This window comes from Acartia tonsa, chromosome 7 (genome assembly GCF_053477335.1).
Source record: "Acartia tonsa isolate MP-2025a chromosome 7, ASM5347733v1, whole genome shotgun sequence".
Taxonomy (NCBI): Eukaryota; Metazoa; Arthropoda; class Copepoda; order Calanoida; family Acartiidae; genus Acartia; species Acartia tonsa.
The window spans coordinates 51,905,168-51,927,418 of NC_137266.1; the positions used below are offsets into that span (position 1 = coordinate 51,905,168).

Sequence of the window (22,251 nt, forward strand, 5' to 3'; positions counted from 1 at the left end):
AATTTAAACAGGTTAGAATTGTCATATCGTTTCCAAACTTTGCAAGTAGATTCCCGTAGTAGTTAGGCACGATTATAAAGCGTAGCAATTCTATAATCGTTACCAGAATGTCCGTACGTCCATTTTAAACATGTTGATTTTTTACTTTTTTAACAACAAATTTTTATGTGATATAATGATCCGATTGATCTGAGTTTTGGTATACTGATTCCTGGGACAACAAAGTACAATGTTATAAGCAATATTGTAAGTATGTATTGTCCATAAACATTATTCTGTATCAAGCAGTTTTTCAACACATTTATATACACTTTTGATTCGACTCTTATACATTTATATTCTGATTATTCAGTTCTAATGGACGTTGTCATCCTTGTTAATGGTAGTACCAAGAATGTCTATAGAATAGAGTTGGAGGTAATTTTTTATGGGGGGTAAAAATCCACATTTTGGTCTATGAAATTTCAAATATTCCCATGATTTGTAAAAATTTAAGGGCTTTTAGTCATGTTTGATAGTATATGGAGAACCCTCAGCCACTTCATCAATTGGATTAAGAAAAAACACCTTTCCGTGGATAGTAAAATAAAAAATACAAGATTAATTCTAGTTTTGTTGGCCCCGAGGAGACGAAGGCCAAAAAAACAATTAGTACAATATGATACGATACATGATTTTTCAGTGTAGGTTAGAACCAGTTCTAGTCCAGCAGTTGTTCATCGGATTTGGAATAGTCTTTTTTTTTGCTATATCAGGTGAATTCTTTCTTTGAAATATTTGAAAAAAATATTGTTTATTTGCTAGAAATACGCATGAAAGTTTTCTGAAAAATATGTTTTCAAATAACATAAGAAAAGAAAAAGCATCAACATAAAAAATATGTTTTTAAAAGCGAAGCTGTTCTACAATAAGGGTCGGTGTGTCCGTCAATGACAGTTAGCTCTTTTCTCTATACTCAAGACCTGAAAATCTAAGCACGTCCTTAAAGAGTTTTTTGTATTTTGCAACAAATTTACTTACAACTTTGTTTAAACTTATGCATCAATATTCTGCTAATTATTACTGACTGTAATGTTCGTTTGTCCTACCGTTTTGGATCTTCGTTTTTATGGATGTTGTTATTCTTTTTTTATTATAGTACTAATTTATTGAATATCTATATGTTCTTTTTATCATTTTCACTATAGATTGTATATAAAATGTACATTACATTACAAAACATACAAATAGCCAGTTTATAAATATAGCTGCTGCACTCCTGTCATATAGATCCCATTAATTAAGATAAAATATATAATAGCATAAAACCGGGACAGACGTGAAGCATTCTTAAAATGTAAAAACTCAATCGAATCAGCCGTTAGTGAGATCTCAACGGACATACAAACAAAAAACTTACTGCTTTATTGAATAGAACATCTAATGTGATTATTATATTTAGCCATCCATGTTTTTATCCGTTGCCCCAGACAATAATAAAGAAATTATTTATTAATATGTGTCTACACCATAGCTAAGTAGCTATCAAGTTAAAAGGATGGGACATTGGACTGTTTATTACACTAGTCCCCAAAGTTTTATAATAATGTTTTCTTAACGTTGGCTTAATAACTTTCGGGACTTTTATTGAATCATTATGTATATCAATTTATCGGCCATTGTCTTATCCCTTTTGATCCCTGTATTGATGAACATGCGTCTGCCGAGCCCTTATGTAAGTGTACATATGCAGGGTTCTACAGGTATAAGACAATGGACAATAAATGATGCACATTACCAATGATAATACACAAAAAAAACCTTCTATATATATAAGATAGTGGTTGAATCGTTTGGACACTCAACTAAAAGATCCAAATCCAAATTTAATAAAAAGTCTCAAAATTTGTTAAGCCAACGAATAAGAAAACGTAATTATAAAACTTTGGGGACTAGTGTAATAAACAGCCCAATGTCCACTCCCTCCCTGGTATATCTACCATGCTGCATAAGCAGTGTCCATGTAATCAATCTAATTATAACCAGGGATAAAAGGATGTACTACATTATATAATCATCAATTTGAAACAAAGGTCTTGCCAAAAAAAGTAATAGTTTCAACTTATTCACGTCTAAATATTTTTTTTGTAGGGGATAAAATGAGAAATTTCATAGGTTTGAGTGAGTTAATCTAATGTAATTTTAAAAATTTAAGGAGGTTAAACACCCCTTTACCCCCTCCCCCCCTAACCTTAAACGTCTTTGGTTCTTAAAATTTGACATCGTACTAATTACAAAGTTTAATATTTGAAATATTATTACAATGATGATCTGGTAATAATTTTCAAAAAATAGAAAAGTTATGTTAAATAAAATGGCTATAATATATTTGCTGATTAAAAGTTGAACATTTGAACTATTATTACAATGATTTAATAATAATTTTCTAACTAATAAGTTATGAGTAATAAAATGGAAATCGTAAATTGTTTTAATTCTAGGATGAGCAATCACTTATACCCTTGACGTTATAATACTTGGTATGTACACACTGTTTCTCAGAAATATTATCTGCATTTACGCATTGGCATTATATTTTTTAGAACTAGCGGCTACGCCCCTAGAGAGGCCTCTAGATTTCAAAAGAATTATTAAAAAAAAGTTTAATGGGGTGATTTTTTTTTCTAGGAGCGATTTCTCTTGGGAATTTGGTGGTACCCTTACATTTTTTGAACTTGATTATAGAGTTTCTTCGCTTATAATATTGTACTTTGTTTTCCCAGGATTTACTACTACAGGAATCGCCATGCAAAGTTTGAAATTAATAGGAAAATTTTAACATAACTAAATTAACGAAAAAAGCTTTCCGTAACGTACGGACGGACCGACCCTAAATATAGAAAAGCTTTGCTTTTAACATTTGCTATTTTTTGGCTATATTTTAATTTAAATTGTAAACATTACTAATAAAAACATTAAACTACGATCCAGGTTTTGTAAAAGCTTTAGTGCCTATAAAAAATGACGCCATACTTGCCTACCATTGGTAAATTAAAATGCATACTGGCCAGCCATTGGTAATCTAGTCTGTTTATTGGCCTATCATTAAAAAATAAAACCACGATCCAGGTTTTGTTGATCTTAAAAGGTTTATAAGGTTTTCATACTACTGTAAGATATTTGTAGTTCTATTTTTAAATGTTCTCAATTTACAAGGATGTTATTATGTTGTTTGGAAACATGTCATTTTCTATTTTAAACTTTATTGTATCTGGTTTCTAGTTTATTTTATTTACGACTATTTATAAGAAAAACAAGATTGAAAAAAATTTTTGTTAGAAAAATGAAATTAAAACATAATCTTAATCGTTTTTGAAATGCTTAATTTCCTAAAAAAACGTTGAAAAAAATAGCTATCTTTTTATAATAGTTTATTGTAATTGTAAGGTAGGAATGTAAATAAGAAAGGTAAAAGTTGTTCAAATATTAGAATAAAAATAACTTTATCTCTCCATCGCAACTACCTTGTCCAATATTTCTATTGGGTCATTGAAAATCGACCATTGGTGTCGCTTATATTAACACAGCCAAGTAGCAGAAAATAATTTAGAAGCAGATGAAAGAGGTCTTTGAAAAAGAAAGGAAGGTAGTTGTTATTATATACATCTTTAATATAGATCTGTTGGTCAAAATTTTGTTTTGGAGCGGAAAGTAAAAATTTCAAAAGGGGGCGTGATATTTATTTATCCCATTGTTTCCGTCACATATGCTAAACTTTGGAACCTTATGCGCCAAGGTAAATTTTTTTTCTCATGAAAGACTAACAGCTATCTTATATTATGTAGACATCATTAATATAAAACAAAGCTTTATACACTTTGTGTGTTAAAAATGTTTTGTTTTATGAAAATGTTTTGTTAAAATTTTAATGAAAAGAAATCATAAAGTTTTAATGAAATCTAGCTATTGTAAAAAGATATATTACACTTCAGTAACAAAAAAAATGAATTTTAAAATTTGAAATACCCAATTAAGGCTAAATCAATTGTTCTATAGATTCTATAGATTGCTCTTAATCTTATACTGTACAAGTTAAAATTATTGAGATTTTTTTTTGACTGGCTATTAGTAGGAAAAAACAAGGATGACAACATCCATAAAAGCGAAGCACTGAAACGGTAGGACAAATGGGCATTAACACTTGTATAGTGTCAGAAGAGAACAATCAGAATATAAATGTACACGAGTCGAAATTGTAAGTTGAAAAACTGCTTAAATACAGGATATTGTTGAAGGATATACTTACATTTTTATGACTTAATTATAGAGATGCTTCGCTAATAACAATGTACTTTGTTGCCCTAGGAATTAGTATTCCAAAATTCCAATCGGATGATTTTATCACATAAAAGTTTGTTGTTAAAAAAGTTAAAAAGCAACATGTTTAAAATGGACGTACGGACGGACCGACCCTAATGATAGAAAAGCTTCGCTTTTAAAAAAGAACAACAATATTTATAAGCAAATATGTTAATGATTGTTTCCAATATGGCTTCGAAACCGATTAATATCCGCAGCATTAGAACCGGTCCTCAGCCATGCTGAAAATACTGTACAGCATAGTATTACAGACGGTTTTCCACGGAAAATAAATAAAAATAATAAGATTTATCCAAGTATTGTTATCAAGAACCTCCGGCCCCCCCCTGGGCTGGGGCTAACCAAACTGATTTTAATCTCATAATTTTTCATCTAAATATCCACGGAAAGCTGTCTATAATACGATGCGATAAATAACTATTTATTGCATCTTATTGTAGACAGTTTTCCGTGTGTTGTAAAATGAATAATTATAAGATTATGATTAACATAATCCCTCGGGGCTAAAAAAACTGGTATTAGTATAATGCCATTAATTTTATTATTCATTAAAGTTGTATTACATACGATACAATAAGATTTTTAGTAACTCAGAACTTTTTCTCATCCAGTGGATATTCGGATTCGAAGCCATACTGGAAATATCATAATTTGCGTTTTAATTACAGACTAAAAAAGCTAAAAAATTATGGATAGATCTCCGGAAAAATTTAACTATAGAGCAGTTTCATAAAAAAATTAAACTAAAAAAATCACGAAACCTTGTAAGATTTATAAAGTGAAATTCTAGGAATCGATCTAACACCTCAGCAAATAAGCAAATCTTAATGAAACTTTGTTGTGATGCATCAATTGTGAACTTATTTTAACTTTAAAATATCAGCTGTCTATCTCGAATAAGAGTAAAGAAAATCACAAAAACTAAAAAATCTAGGAATCGAACTAGCACTCAAACCAATAGGCAAATCCAACTTTATAAAAGTATGCAGACGGAGAGACGAATGGACAGATATTTCGAATTATAGAAAATCTTCGGTTTTAAAAACGTAATGATTAGACAAACTTTTGCTGAAATATTAATTATTGTTCTTTGGAACTAAACAAAGCATTTGACTACCTACGCAGATTTTATTGTAATTTATATTAGAACAGGATACAAAGCTATGGATGACGTGTTTAAAAAAATATATTTTTTAATTAGCCTACAAATTTTTGAAATAATTAAACCTTTCAGCAGGAATTCAAAAGCATTCATTGAATTTACAATTATATTTTTCTTATTAATATAGAATAGTTATTTCTCGCATCGTATTATAAACTAAAAAAAACTGGTTTAATTTTATGATTGTACATTTTTATATTTGTAGAAAGCTGGATATAATACGATGCTAGACATAGTTTTTTCGTATGGATGAGAACCGGTTCCTATCCAACGGATTCTAATGACTAGGAGAAAATATATCAATCTAAAGAAGCTAAACAATATATTTCTTTCAACCCTATCTAAAAGTTACAGATTGTCTGTACCAAAGGATCTTACAAACAACAATGGCTCATCTTAACAGTAAAGCTTCTCATAGGTCCATGAAAGGTTGATAACTATTTTGGGGGAGGGCACCTAGACCCTTTCAAGAGAAAATACATCTAGAAAAATTATCAAAAGAAAATTTTGGAGGTTTAGCCCCTTTCCCATTCTCTTACTTCCATTAAGTTCTCCTAGAGGCCTTAAAAAGTGGCATATTTGCGTACTGATATATCCTCATTTATAGATGCTATGCTAGATAAAATAATAAATGAAGCAGCTTTTATGTCTAATAAAACATGACGTATTTTTTTATTAGTCACTACAAGCTGATTCATAATTGCTACCTTGTTAAGATAAACAAAGAGAAAATGTTGGTTGCCACTCCAATCACACACAGAATGCTCTGAAAAAGGAAAAGATTTTTTTAGGCTTGTTTAATTTTTTAACTAATAGCCGTCAGTCAGTGACTAGTGGTTGCCCCCTAAGCATTTAGGGGCATTTTTAGAATGGCAGGGGAAAAAAGAATAAACAGCCTAAAGCTATCCAAAGAATAAAATCTTAAAACTAAAATAGCATAAAACCATTTCAATAGTAATATAAAGCTTCCTATAAAAGGAGAACTTAATCAGTTCAGAAGTTCAAAATCTTAAGCTACAGAAAAAAACCTACTACTTTATATTAAAGAATATAGTCGACCTCGAGAAACAATGAGTTGATGATTTGGTAGTGTTATAGTTAATTTAATGCCTGTATGTCTCTAAACTTTGTAAATCCGCAAATGTACGAAGAACTTAAGCCGATAAAGTTATTATTTGTTATCTTTGCTTACTGACTGACAAAGCGAGATATGGATAAGCAAATACCATAATTATATAGTTCTCAAAACAACCATCAACATTATTTAGATAGATTAACAACGTATTTAACTCTTACAGATGGGTCATATTGACCCCCCCCTCTCTAGTTTTTTTAATGTCATTGTTTTGTAGGTAAGATAGAGAGTTGTGACTTCATGACTTTTTAAGTTTAGTAATTATACGTCGGCAAGAGTTGATCTTATAAGGATATCTGGTCTGTGTCGGTCGTGGCGTCCGGTCAAAGTCGGTTAGGTGGCACCAACTTTAGAAAAAATTCTAAATAAATCTTAATTTCTACATTATGACTTTTGTAAATAAGGTAGAAACCTAATTTTTTTTTGTGAATACTAAGATATCAATGACCTTCTGATAAAAGTGGTGTTATGACCGTTTGACCGCTCCCTGACCGACTTTATGACCGATTTTTGTCCGGCTTGTCAATATGATCCCCCCCCCCCCCCAACCTATTAAGGTGGGAATTGGGGCCCTATCTGTAAGGGTTAATATCCAATATTTTTTATTGAAATTATTTATTAAAATTATATAAAAAAATATATCAAACTTAAAAATTTCTAAAATAAAGGAAGTATAACGTGAAAAATTATAGAGAAGCTTCGCTTCCTATAAATCTATTGTAACAAAAATAAAGTTAAAATGATAATTATATCATAATTGTTTAATAATTTTAAAGTTGCAATTTCTACGATTTCTACAATTTGTGAAAGGAATCATCATGCCAAGTTCAAAGTCAATAGGATATTTATAACATAAAACTATTGCCAATTAGATATTACGGATGGAGACGGACCGACCCTAAATATAGAAAAGCTTCGTTTTTAACAAATTTATAACAATGAAACTTTAAAATCCTATTTGACGTTGAAAATTCTTTGGAAATGTGTCAGCTAATTTTTGGTACAAGTATACGATATATAATTACCTGGATATTGCACCAAATTTTCCCCTACCCTAATAATATGGTCCGTCTAGCTGCATATTATAACGATAATCTCCGCTTTTACCCTATCCCCTCCCCTCTTATTTGAGGAAAGTACAGACCATTAAAATAGGACTATAGTTGCAATCTTAGTTGACGATAAATTTTCCCCTGACATAAAATCCCTTTATATTATATCCATTAGTACACGTTTAAATTTCCAATGAAACACTTCAGGATAATAATAGTTTTAGTTGGAAACTTTAACTTGAAACATTGACAAAGGTTTAAAAAAAGATAAGAAAAGTGTACAAATAAGTTATTGTTTGGTTATATGCTAGATATACAATTTTACAAGAGATAAGATATGTATGTACTTACATCCCCTAAGATGATACACAAAATTAACCCTTCTGTAGATTAAGATTAGTTGTTGAAACGAATAGACACTCAACTAAATGAACCAACCAATCAAATATCAATAAAATCTCCCAAATTTTTTAGCTAGCGAATAAGAAAACGTTATAATAAAACTTTTGGAACTAGTGTAACAAACAGCCCAATATCCCCCCCCCCCCTCCCTGCTGATAGACATAAATTGAAATGAATTATATGAACTAATAGGTTTAGTATTCATGAATGCCAGGGTCATAACCTAAGGATCTAGAGGGATAAGACAATGGCCGATAAATTTATGTACATCCCTAATGATGATACACGAAATAAGCCCTTCTGTAGATTAAAATTAGTGGTTAAAACGATTAGACACTCAACTAAATGAAACAACCAATCAAAGTCATTAAAAGTCCCCAAATTTTTTAGCTAGCGAATAAAAAAAAATATAATAAAACTTTGGGGACTAGTTTAATAAACAGCCCAATGATAGAGATAAAATTGAAATGAATCTTATGATCTAATGGGTTTAGTACTCATGAATGCCAGGGGCACAACTACTGACACAATCATATTACTCTCTTTAAATTTGGATTGATTCTAGAACTTTATAATTCATCCAATTTGATGATATAAGTCTACAGAAACTCAGGAATAAAGGGGACAATGGGCTGTTTCTAAACTAGTCCCCAATGTTTTTAATCTTGTTGTTGGTTTAACAACTTTGGGGACTTTAATGAATTTTGATTCGTAGATTCGTTAAGTTGAGTGTCCAAACTTTTCAACCAATAATACGAGATAGTTTTATGTATTATCATTGGGAATGTACAGTACATCAATTTATAGGCTATTATCTTAACGCTTTAGATCCCTAACCTAAACTAAATCGCAATGCTTTTGATGAAAACAGTAAAAAATATTTAATCTGCTGCAAATAAATTGTCCCATGCGTTATTAATGTTTACAACTGCTGGTATGAAAGTCGCATGACTCGTGATATGTAAAGAGGGGGGGATGCCTTGACCCACAAAGGTCGTGCAATCAAAAGGTTGTAACTTGGTTGTCTGTTGGATGTTTCTAGTATCCTTTGGAAAATCCTGATATATAAAGTATTTTTGTCTATAGTTTAAGATTTTAATAACTACTGAGTTCATATACATAGGTTCTGTGACGGTGTTAGGCTATTTTTCTTCAGATTTAAGCTATTTTTCAGGCCTTTCAATAAGGTTTCCCTAAATGCAACGGGCGCAGGCGCTGATATAGCATTTACTTTTTTATTTTAGCTAAATTATTGTATCTACTGTATTGTATGATAACCAATTATAGGTCTCCTTCAACTTAATAAGATTTGTCAAATGTCCTAATATAATTTTGACAAAGGTAACAAGTGCAGTTTGTACATTTTTACATGTGTAGCGCAGCAATAATATTAGAGTAAACAATAGAGGGTGAAGGGGTTAAATAACTCCATGTTCCCTTTCTGAGGACCCTGGGCCAACTTCCAATTTGGTCTTTCAAAGTCAACAAATAGAGTCGGGAATATTAACACAGCCAAGTCGGTACAAAAGAGTAGGAAGCAAATTGCTAGCAGGCGAAAAGGGTCCTTAACAGGAGGATCAAGGTATTTGTCTGGTTTTACATCTATAGCATAAATTTATGGTAATAACATTATTTGGAGAATTCACATTGATCACTGATACCCCCTACTCCTTATTAAAAAAAATAATTGAAGGGAGGGGGGGGGGATAGTGTTTTCCCTTTGCATGTCTCTATTCCAGCGGTGTCCTAACCCTGATGGGCTTCCCAGCACCCACTTTAACTTAACCTAACCTGACCTAAAGTAATAAACAACTAAAAAACGAAAAACTAACCCAATGTGAACAACTTTTTTACCGTGAACTGCATAAAACAAAAAAAATCTACCGTCCTTATTCAAATATCCATTGACTTCCAAGGGAGGGGTGGGATGGTAAAAGAGTGTGTATTCCCCTCAAACTCTGAAACCCCTCATTCAACCCACCTACAATTTTTAAAAAGTTCATTTGATTACCCCCTCAAACCATTATTACTAAAACACTAATTTTACCCCCCTCAAAAAAAAGCTTGGAGTCATTGTATCCATATGAGATATTTACTTTAGAATTTAGTAGAATTTCCTAGAAATTGAGAAGATCTTTAGAAGTTAAGAGCAGAGTTTATTTAATAAAAACTTATTTAAATGTAATAATGTAAAATAGATTACATACATGTTTTATATTCATACTTCAGAGGCGTAAAAATACTTACAACTTAATATTAAACATTTGTAGACTTAAACATTTATATTCTGCTTATTCAGTTTTGACACTCTACAAGTGTTAGTATTCGATTTTTCTATCATTTCAGAGCTCCGCTTATATGGATGTTGTAATCCTTGTTATTATTAAAATATTGTTCAAAGTACCTACATTCCTATGCACGCGCCTGGCTTAACATATACAAATGAACATTAAACTTGATGTTTGATCTTTAGCTAGCAAAGGTTAACTCTAAATTTAGAATTAAATATTAACAAAAACTACGTCTATAATGTAATATATTTTGAAGTTAAGTAAGATCAAACACCGTAGGTTTCCCTCAATAAATAATTAATATATTTGGGGGGTTTAATTTTGATTTGTTTCTTTATTACTTTAGATCAGTTTAGGTTAAGTTATATAGGTTCGAACACCAAAGGTATAGGCTCTGTCAGGCTAGTTCTCAGAATAGTAGTTATGTATAGGGAAAAACTTATTATATTAAAAATCTATTTTAAAGTAAGAAGGGGAGAGGGTCAATGCTCAATAGACACTTTGAAGGAAAGCACCTTAAAACCTTTTTAAGTAGCTGAGCTTTGCTGTATATTATATAATTATGTTTTAAATTTAAAATTTTATTATGTCAAGAATATGTAAAACAGTTTAGATAAATTAATGCAAATTTTGAATCAAGAATAGAATTAATCTTTACAAACCCAAGGTTAAAATCTTGGTTAACAATTCACTGAAAGGAAGTTTTATATTTCATTCAGTCAACATACAGAGAGCGAGGGGACATTAGGCTATTTATTACAAAAGTCCCCAGTCTTAGAATATTCATTGGCTTGACAACCTTGGTGACTTTAATTGAATTTTGATTAGTGTCCAAACGTTTCAATCACTAATTGTAATCTACACAAGGGGTAATTTTGTGTATCATCATTGGGGATATCATTAATATATCGGCCATTTTGTTATCCTTTTAGATCCCTGAAATAAAGCAGGTATAGTCTTATTTAGTTTTCCCTGTAAAAGAAAAGGCATGGAAACCAGGGATCTAAAGGAATAAAAAAATGACGTATAAATTGATGTACATCGCTAATGATGACACACAAAATTACCCCGTATGTACATTAAAATACGTGGTTGAAAATTAATAAACCAACCAAGCAAATTTAGTAAAGGTCCTCAAAGTTATTTAGCAAACAAATAAGAAAACGTTATCATAAAACTTTGAGGACTCGTGAAATAAACAGCCCATTGTCTTATCTCTCTCTGTATAGTCTTAGTTTTCCCTGTAAAGAAAATGCACGGAAACGCCCAGAGCTTTAGTAAACAAAACCTATACAGAATTAAATAGTTTTCATAGAATGCAGTAAATTTTATATATTAGCTTTAAGAATAGGTGGTAAGCTTTCTAAATAATGATTGAGCCTTTAGAATAGTATATAACCCTTATAATTTTTGTAATATTTAGGCTTAGCTTTCTAAATTTTAACTAAACTTTTATAATGGTGACAAAAGCTAAAAAGTAACAGATGTAAATCTAAACATTTAAAGCCTTTCTTCATTAAATAGAGTATACAATATTTTTATTTATTATAAATAAGACCTAATAATTATATATATATTTAGTGGCATGCACAGGGTTTTACCAGAGGTGTGGAGATAGTGGACAAAATAATGCCACGGTCGTAGCGGTTATGCGTCTTGCGTCAGGTCGGAAGGGTGACGCAAATTACAGACCACAGATTTGGCGATTTGAGAAAAATTCATCTTTATATTATAACGAATTAGATAATCTAGCAGGCATCGCTTTTATCTTATAGAGAAAAATAGTAAATCAAATAGAAAACTGAGATCTAAAATTTGCGTCACCCTTCCAATATGATGCAAGACGCATGCCCGCTACGACAGTGGCATTATTTTGTCCACTATCGGTGTGAATGCCCCACTTCTGCACGCGTCAGGATATATTTTATTTAAATGAAATAATTGAATGATTTTTTTTCAATCCACTTAAATTCAAATTGATGAATGCCAGAATATTGTTGCTTTGTTTAATAACTTATATACTGCAAGCAAAATACACCAAAGATGCGTTTTTAAAAGCGAAGCTTTTCTATAATTAGGGTCGGTCCGTCCGTCCGTCCGTCCGTCCGTCCGAGATAGATAGCTTTTATTCGTTAATTTTGGCGTGTTAGAATTGTCCTATCGATTTCAAACTTTGTATGATGATTCCTGTAGTAGTTGGGTACGATTTAGAAAGCGTAGCAACTCTATAATCATTACCAGAATGTCCGTACGTCCATTTTAAACATGTTGATTTTTCTACTTTTTTAACAACAAATTTTCAAGTGTTTTAATTATCCGTTTGATCTGATTTTTGGTATATTGATTCCTGGGACAACAAAGAACAATATTATAAGCGAAGCAACTCTATAATCAAGTCCAAAAATGTAAGTATGTCCTGTTTTTAAGCAGTTTTTCAACAAATTTACCTACAATTTTGATTCGACATTTATACATTTATGTTTCGATTTTTCAGTTCAGATACTATACAAGTGTTAATGTCCGTTTGTCCTACCGGTTCAGTGCTTCGCTTTTATGGATGTTGTCATCCTTGTTTTGTATGTTTGTATAGTGAGTGTTTACCAGGCATCTAAAGGGATTACACAATGGCCGAAAATGTAATGTACATCCCTACTGATGACACACAAAATTGCCACTTTTGTAGATTACAATTAGTTTTTGAAACGTTTGGACATTTAACTTTATAAACCAACAAATCAATATTCATTAAAAGTCACAAAAGTAGTTGAGCCAACAAATATGAAAACGTTATTATCAAAATTTTGTGATTAGTGTAATAAACAGCCCAATGCCCCCTCCCTCCCTGAGTGTTTACGCATTTTGTACGCAGTCCTAAAAGGAATGCGTAAACTTTTTTTATGCGTCACTTAGTGCAAAACTATTAACAAGGTTTGCTGCAAATATTATCATAATTCACAATATTTAGATATAAGTTGAAAAATACCCCCCGCCCCCACATCATTCTTTTAAAAATATAAAGGGGTAGGGACGTAGTTTTTTATGTTTACTTTAGGTTATGTTTTGAGAGATTATGGGTATTGATAGGAAGCCACGCAGGATTAGGGTCCTGTGGGCATAGGCCCGCCGGGTTATGGCCCCTCAAAGGAGACGCACAGGAAATTACTTTCCTCCGAAATTTTCAATTTATTCAGGGACAAGGGAATGATATTCTGACAAACAACTCTAAAGAAAAATTTACAAACAACCTCCTTCCCCTTTTCCTCCCCTTCTTTCCTACCACTATTTACTTACATAAAACACTTTATAAGGTTTTGTGATTTTACAACAAAAACTCTATAAGGTTTCGTGATTTTTTTTTGTAGAATTGATTGTTATAATAGCCACCCCTGAATTTATTTTTAAAAATTGGTTGGGTTCAGTGCTCGACAGGAACTTTTAGGGGAAGCACCGATATTTTTAAAATGCTTTGAATGAAGCAAAAATAGACATATGTAATGTTGAATTCTACGGTATATACTTTGAGCTACTAAAGATGGTATTTTGTGATATTTTGCAAAAAAACAATGTTTAGCGATAATATTTGCCAATCTAAGAACTTAAAAGGATGATAAATATTTTGTGTCACCTAATAAACAAACAACCACTTTAAATGTTTAAATTGACTTAAATCCATCAATACGCCCCCAGTAAATGATAGAAATATACTTTTAATAATATTTATGTCAACGATGTCAATAATGAAAATCTGTTGAAAAAAATATTTTAATTGCAAATATAAAACAAAAATTATTCAGTCTTACATACTTTTACATTTAATTTTAATTTGGGATCGAAATGTGGTTTGGAACACAAACCATATATTCCAGATGCCCTGTCCTTACAGGGTACTGATTCCTAAAATGCACGTATGTATGTCCTTAAACAGTATCCTGTAACAAATTTACTTATTATTTTGTTTAGACATGTGCATTTATACTTTGCTTATTCAGTTTACTCACTCTTCATTGTTAATGTTCATTTGTCCCTCCGTTTCAGAGCTAGGCTTTTATGTATGTTGCCAACCTTGTTTTAACATATTTTCTTGAAAATAATGTATTATTTTTATACCTCTCAATATAATGAACACCAGAGGAATAAATAGTTTATTTAAGGGAGGAATGGGACATTGAAAAATAGTCCTCAAAGTTTTATAATTTCATTTTCTTATCCGTTGGCTTAACAATATTGGGAACGTTTTGCTAGGTTGGTTCAATCAGATGAGTGTACGAACATTTCAACCACTAAATGTAATCTACAGAAGGGGTAATTTTGTGTGTCATCGTTGAGATGTACATCAATTCATCGGACATTGTCTTATTCCTTTAGATCCCTGGTAATAAATAGTTTATTTATACCAATAATAAATAGATAAATAATGATTAACAAGATTTACAGCATCCATGGAAACGGAGCTTTTTAAAAAACTAATTGCGGTCAGATTACAGTTTTTTCATTTGTTTGTTAAGATCAATACAACCAATAGACCAATTGATAGCTTAGTTGTGGGTAGCTACATAATATATAGGTCCTCTAATGATTATAGGCTATTTTACTTTTTTTTTTTTGACATTTGTGTACCCGTCCCCCCCTCCTATTATATAAAGTAGTAAACTTTTTTGTCTGTACCGAAGGATCTCGCTAACCGCTGAACCAATCGGGTTCTCCTTTACAGGGTAGCTTCTCATAGGTCCCGGGAAGGTTTACAACTATTTTCATGGGGGGGTTGGACACCCCCACAATGAAAAATACCCCCCCCTACAAAAATTTCTTTAATTTTTCTTTTAAATTTAAAATACGACTTTTTTGTCTGTAACGAAGGATCTCGCTAACCGCTGAACCAATCGGGTTCTCCTTTACAGGGTAGCTTCTCATAGGTCCCGGGAAGGTTTACAACTATTTTCATGGGGGGGTTGGACACCCCCACAATGAAAAACACCCCCCCTACAAAAATTTCTTTAATTTTTCTTTTAAATTTAAAATACGAAAAATTAGGTTGATCAAACATCTTGGGCCAAAGCCCCTAGAGGCTAGGGGCGAATATATATATATATTGATATAGGGACACTTTTGATAGAAAATAGGATATCCCCTAAATAAATTTTAGACATACCTACAATGTTAGTTCCCATCAAAGAGTTGCATAGCCATATGACAATTTGCATAGTGTTTATAATTAATGACGTCAAACTTGCCTGCAATTGGTCAATTAAAATGTATATTGGCCTGCCATTGGTAATTTAGTCTGTGTATTAACCTATCATTGGTCATTTGCATTGTATTACTTCATTTGTTAAAAGGCACTATAAAAAGCTTTTATATAAATATATTGTGACAAAAATATACATAAGTATACAAAATAAAGTAATCTAAAGAAGATATCATTTCGCGAATCATCATTGGGGATGTATATCAATTTATCGGCCATTATCTTATCCCTTTAGATCCCTGTAAATTATCGTATTAAATTACCCTTCTCATCCTATGACGTACCTACGTACAGTCTCAATATTATAGAGAAGCTTCGCTCTTACTACAGAATGGGCAGATAATATGATTGGTAAAATATGTGTTGTTCCCAGCTCTGTTTGTCAAACATCACTTCCACATCAAGGTGTTTTCTACATATTCGCATTTGCCTCCAGTTAAGCAGATTATTCAGAAAGGAAGGGGACAATGGGCTGTTCAATAAAGTAGTCCCTAAAGTTTGATAATAACGATTTCTTCAGCTTCGTTGACTTAACATCAAGTTGAGTTTACAAACGTTTTACCCCTAAATTGCAATCTACAGAAGTGGTAATTTTGTTGTACCATTATTGGGAATCTACATTAATTTATCGGTCATCGTCTGGTCCATTTTCCCTGGTTAACTAAACTGTTACTAAGGTTTTATATAACTACGTTATCTTATTCGTTGGCTTAAAAAACTTAGGGTACTTTTATCAAATTGGTTTATTGGTTCCAGACTATAGTGTGCACATTTTTCAACTAATAATTTGAATCTATAGAACTGTTTATGTTTTTATGTTTGGAACTTAAAATCCCCACTTTCGCAGAAATATGACAGTTCGCACTTTTTGCGTAATTTATAGCACCCCGTCTATGCATTATCCATTAATCATAATCTATAATACATAAAATAGTATTTCTTACGTTACATCTAAAATATTTATAATAAAAAAAACAGATCTCCAGGGACCTAAAGAGATAAGACATTCTTCTTTACAGTAAAGCTTTTTATAGGTCCAGGGAAGGTTTCTATTTATTTTATAAAAAACATTTCTTTTATACCTGAATGAAAATGAGAGGGGGGGGGGGTAGACTTACACATTTCCATCTTAAAGGCACCTAGATGCTTTTAGTGGCGAAGCCGCTAGCGATTCTTGTATTTCATAAGCTAATATTAAACATGTATTTTTTGATATAATGGAATAGCGGAAAAAACCGTTTCAAAATTTAAGTCCCCACATTACAAACAGACAGATGTTTTGTTTTCAGCAGAATCTTAACAAACAGACAGTTGCATAAATTTAAATTGTCGCGTAACTTTGCCAAATAATTCAGAAAAAAATCTTCCAAAAGAAAAGAAAAAATCTCTGAAAGAAATTAAAGTTTTAATTCATCATCATCATTGCCTTTTAGTTCTCGGCAGAACGTAGGCCATGCACAATGGTTCTCCAATCTTCCTTTTTTTGGGCACGTTTTGAGGCATTGCTGAAAGATGGAATTTTCTTTTCTTTCAGTTCACTTAAGAATTCCCTCCTCCAGGTTGTTTTTGGTCTACCTGGTTTCCTCTTTCCTACGTGGGGGTTCCAAGTCAAGGCTTGATTGGTTATATCATCATGCCCTTTCCTTAGAGTGTGCCCCAGCCATCTCCATTTTCTCTGTTTTATTGTCAGTTTAATGTCTGACATATCACTGCGCTCTAGAAGCTCAGCATTTGTGATCTTATTTGGCCAAAAGATCTTGTGGATTCTCCTTGGAGACCACTGCTGTGTTTAGGAACCAAGTTTCAGCCCCATACAGCAAAACAGAGAGAACATTTGACTTGAAAAGTCTTAACTTGGTCTTTATGGAGATGTTGTTGGAATTCCAAATTTTGTTCAGGCTGGCAAAGGCTGTCCTAGATTTGTTAATTCTAGCTTTAACATCTGTTAAAGTGCCTCCAGTTTCATAAATTGTACTTCCAAGATACTCAAAACAATCTACATCCTCAAGAATTTGGTCTCCAATAGTAATTGGTTCTTGGGAATTTGCATTTAATATGAGTATTTTGGTTTTAGGAACATTTATTTCTAGTCCAATTTTCTTGGAGGTTTCAGCTATCCTGTTAGTCCTTCTTTGCATTTGACTTCTATTGCTTGTTAACAAAGCGATATCATCAGCAAAGTCCAGATCTCCTAAATATTTGGGATTGCCAAATAGCTCCCAGTGAATGCCATTATTACTTTCACAGTTCTTCATGATCCAGTCAATGGCAAGGAGGAAAAGGAAGGGAGAAAGAAGGCATCCTTGTCTGACGCCTGTTACAATCTCAAAAAAGGTTGATAGTTTACCTTTATACATTACATTTCCACCTCCTTTATGATAGATAGCTTTAATGATATTGATTATCTTTTCTGGAATACCATAGTGTCGGCAGATTTTCCAGAGAGATCTTCTGTCTAAAGAATCAAATGCTTTTTTTGTAGTCAATGAAGTTTACAAAAAGCTCAGAGTTCCATTCCTTGGATGCTCTATGATGATTCTTAGAGAGGTTATCTGATCAATAGTGAACCGGTTTGGTCTAAATCCAGCCTGATTAGGTCTTAGCTTTTCATTAACCTTCTTCTTTATTCTATTTAGAAGAATCTTACTAAGGATACGGTCAGGTACTGAAAGGAGCATTATCCCTCTGTAGTTTCCACATTGGGTCAAGTCTCCTTTTTTGGCTAGTATTGAGATATGTCCATTCTTCCAGTCCTCTGGGCATAACTCATCATTCCATATCTTTGTGATCAGAGGTAGGAATGCCTCAGCAGATGTATCTAGGTCTGCTTTTATGACCTCAGCTGGGATGTTATCAGGTCCAGCGGCCTTGTTATTTTTCAAACTTTTAATGGCCTCCTTGATTTCCAATAGATTTGGCGCTCGACAGTCAATGTCAAGTGCATCTGAGGGTGGAATCTCAGTTTCTTCCTCTGGAACTGGAAGATTCAGCAGTTCAGTGAAGTGCTCTGCCCATCTATTTAGAATATTTTCATCAGTTTTAAGGAGTGAACCATCCTTGTCCCTGATGTGTGATCCTGATTTGTGTACTTTACCTGCAATGCTCTTAGTAATCTCATAGACATCTTTCATTCTATTTTGATTCGCAGCATTTTCTGCTTGCATAGCAAGGTTTTCCAAGTGTTCTTTTTTGTCAATTCTGACACTTCTTTGGATTTCCCTGCTGAGCATCTTAAACAGGTCTTTATCTTCTGGAGAGTTTCTGGAGAGTGTCTTTTGTCTTACCTCTCTTCTTTGATCCATAAGATCAATGGATCTTTGAGTGATCCACGGCTTTTGGTTAGCCTTTTTGAAACCTAATTTTTCTTGGCTAGTATCATTATAAACTTTTTTGATACCTTGCCAAATATCTTCAACTCCATCATCCTCTTGAAGAGTCAACAACTCAAATCCAGAGTGAGCTTAAACTCTTGTAGCTTTTCAGAGTTTTGAAGGATTGTTAAATTATACTTTTTCCTGGGGTTAGGCTTTGTGTCCTGCTTTTTAAATCTAAGCCGAACTTTAGAAGATAGAAGATAATGGTCTGAATTAACATCAGGTCCTCTTTCAACCCTGACATCAAGGAGAGAACCTTTAAAACGTCTAGATATACAGATGTGATCTATCTGATTAAAGGTTCTTTGATCTGGTGATCTCCAGGTGGCAGTATGAATCTTCTTGTGTTTAAAGATGGTTCCACCAATGACAAGTTTGTTTTCAGTACAAAAACTTACAAGTCTATCACCATTGTCATTTTCCTTGCCATTACTTAAGCCTAGGCCATATCTGCCCATGACTTCTTCTAAATTCTCATTATTACTCCCCACTTGAGCATTGAAATCTCCTAGGAGCATGGTCAGGTCCTTTTCTTTATGACCATTCTTAAATACAGAGTCAAGCTGATCATAAAATTCGTTTTTGACCTCTGTATCTGCTTGTTCTGTAGGAGCATATGCTACTATTATTCTCAGATTGATGTTTTTATCTGAGGATTTGAAGTAAGCCTCCATGATTCTTGGACCATGGGGTTGCCAACTGATCATGGCCTGCTCTGCTTGCTTGGTCAGCATAAGAGCCACCCCTTGGTTATGTCCTAGATCCTCATTCATATGGCCTGAGTAAAGTATTTTCAAGCCAGAATGATGTTTATACTCTCCATTATTTGTCCACCTTGATTTGGTGATAGCCAGGATATCAACCTTGGCTTTAAGCATTTCTCGGCAAATGTTTTCTGTCTGGCCTGACTGAAACATTGTCTGAACATTCCAGGTGCAAATTTTTGCTGGTCTGCGGGAATTCAGAATCATCCGCCTGACTGGTCCTTTAGCGGTTTCCCAGCCAAACATCATATTGTTGTTTCCAACCTCTACTTCGTTCCCGAGCCCAAAGTTAAATTGGTCTTTACTTTGTGCAGATTGAACGTGAGCAGGTTTTTTCTAGGGAAGGATTGTTAGCCCCACCCAAACCCCCTGAACTGGGGGAAGTGACCAGAATTCAGTCTGGCATCTACCCTAGGACCTTTCCAGCACAGTAGGACTCTTCTGGTGTAGCTCCTAGGATCATTGATGCACGGTGCAGGATGGACGGCATGCACGTAACTGGTCTCCCATCCCAAAAGTTTTAATTACTGTGATAAAAAAGCTTTAATGGGATAAGAGAATGGCCGATAAATTGATGTACATCCCCAATGTTAATACAAAAATAACACCTCTTATAAATTATAATTAATGATGAAGTTCCCAAAGTTGTCAAGCTGGCGAATGAGATAACGTTGTAATAAAACTTTGGGGACTAGTGTAATAAACAGTCCAATGTCCCCTCTCTCCCTGGCTTTAATACCATTCCCTCTAATTTATGTCTTGATAAGAACATTCCACACTTCTAATTTCAACATTTTTGCACATACAATAAAATCTTTTTTTGCAGCCATAAGGCAGTTGATTGTTTTAGAAATTTTAGTTAAGATACATTTAATTTGCTTTTTTGATTAAAACACTTTTGGCTGTATTTCTCAAAATGTTTATTAAAGCACATAAACCCCACCTTATTTCAAAATAGGGATAAGGGTTTCCCGTAATGGTTAGGTATAGAAAAGCAACACCCGAACCTCTTATTTCCACTGTATTGCAAGCATAAAGGGTGTAGGGTGGTTTATAACTAAATGATGTTGATATAAAATATTTGTTCAAGGAATAACCAAAACTAAAGAATAAAAAAAGGTAATAAATCGATTAACCTTGGCAATAATTGGTTAGATATTACATGATATTCAAAAATCCCAGGGATCTAAAGAGATAAGACAATGACCGATAAATTGATGTACATCCCTAATGGTGATATATAAAATCGCCCTACCTGTAGATTACAATTTGTATTGAAACGTTTGGACACTCATCTTGAAGAACCAACCAATCAAAATTTAACAAAAGTCCCCATCGAATAATAAATCTTTGGGGACAATTGTAATAAACAGCCCAATGTCCTTCCCTTCCTGCAAAAGTCTACACTTTGTGTTCATAATAGGATTATAAAACAAGAGTAACATTTGTCATAAAAGCGTCACCTAAAAAAATAAACCAATAATTTTTGTTTTATTTTAATTATGTTTTGTTTTTATAATTAATGAAAATAAATTGAAATAAACGAAAAACATACTTTTTACAGGGCCGGAGGTGACATTGGGCTGTTTATTTCTCTGATCCCAAAATTCTTATTCTCACAGAAGAGATAATTTTGTGTATCATCATTGGGAATTTAAATCAATTTATTGACCATTGTCTTATCCCTTTAGATCCCTGACTATTATCTATGAGAAAAGGTATGGATCTGCTAGAACTAGTATATCAATCAGAATCAGACACCCACTTATACTGAACTACTTATAAGAAAACATATACTACAATATGTATTAGGTCTTTTTAACATTTGCATCTTTCTACAATAAATGCAATAAGTATAAATGTACTCCAAACAACTATCGAGGCGACCTTTTTTTGTCTTCTACCAAATTGCTTTTTGCTCTTTTGTAGAGGATTGACTGTGTTAACATTTACTCTATAATAGTCCAAATGTTCATTTAAAAATTTTTACCTTTTTAATTCCATTTTTTTAAATGTTATAATTATCCTCTTCATCTGATTTTTTGAATAATGATTCCTATCACATCAAGGTTATTAGCGAAGCATCCCTATAAATAAGTCCTAAAAATATAAGTATGTCCTTAAACAATATAATGTATTTAAGCATTTTTTTCAAAAAAATACTTACAATTTTGTTTAGACTGAGACATTTATATTATTCTTATTTAGTTTTAACACTCTATTAATCTTAATGTTTGTTTGTTCTACTGTTTCAGAGCTTTGCTTTTATTGATGTTGTCATCCTTGTTTTGTTGTTGTTTTGTAAAGTATACTTTATTTGTGTGCCTAATTCCCATCCCTAACATGGACAGAATATTTACTATTTTTATGCGGCATACCCACAAAACTGCTATTTTTTCCATATGTTATACAGGGTGTTTTTTTTAATAGGACAAAAGTATTGCTTAATATAACCCATTTGCCATTG

At 32.6% G+C, this 22,251-nt stretch overlaps 1 protein-coding gene across 2 annotated transcripts in view; it reads right to left on the bottom strand.

The window, feature by feature from the left end:
• The window catches only part of LOC145324371 (FMRFamide receptor-like), a 97,558-nt gene that overhangs the window by 64,612 nt on the left and 10,695 nt on the right, over positions 1-22,251 (bottom strand). For both annotated transcript variants that reach the window (XM_080166976.1, XM_080166975.1), the window contains exon 3: positions 6,229-6,287. In XM_080166976.1, the coding sequence (XP_080023102.1) occupies positions 6,229-6,287 (59 nt within the window). The remainder of the gene's footprint in view (positions 1-6,228; positions 6,288-22,251) is intronic.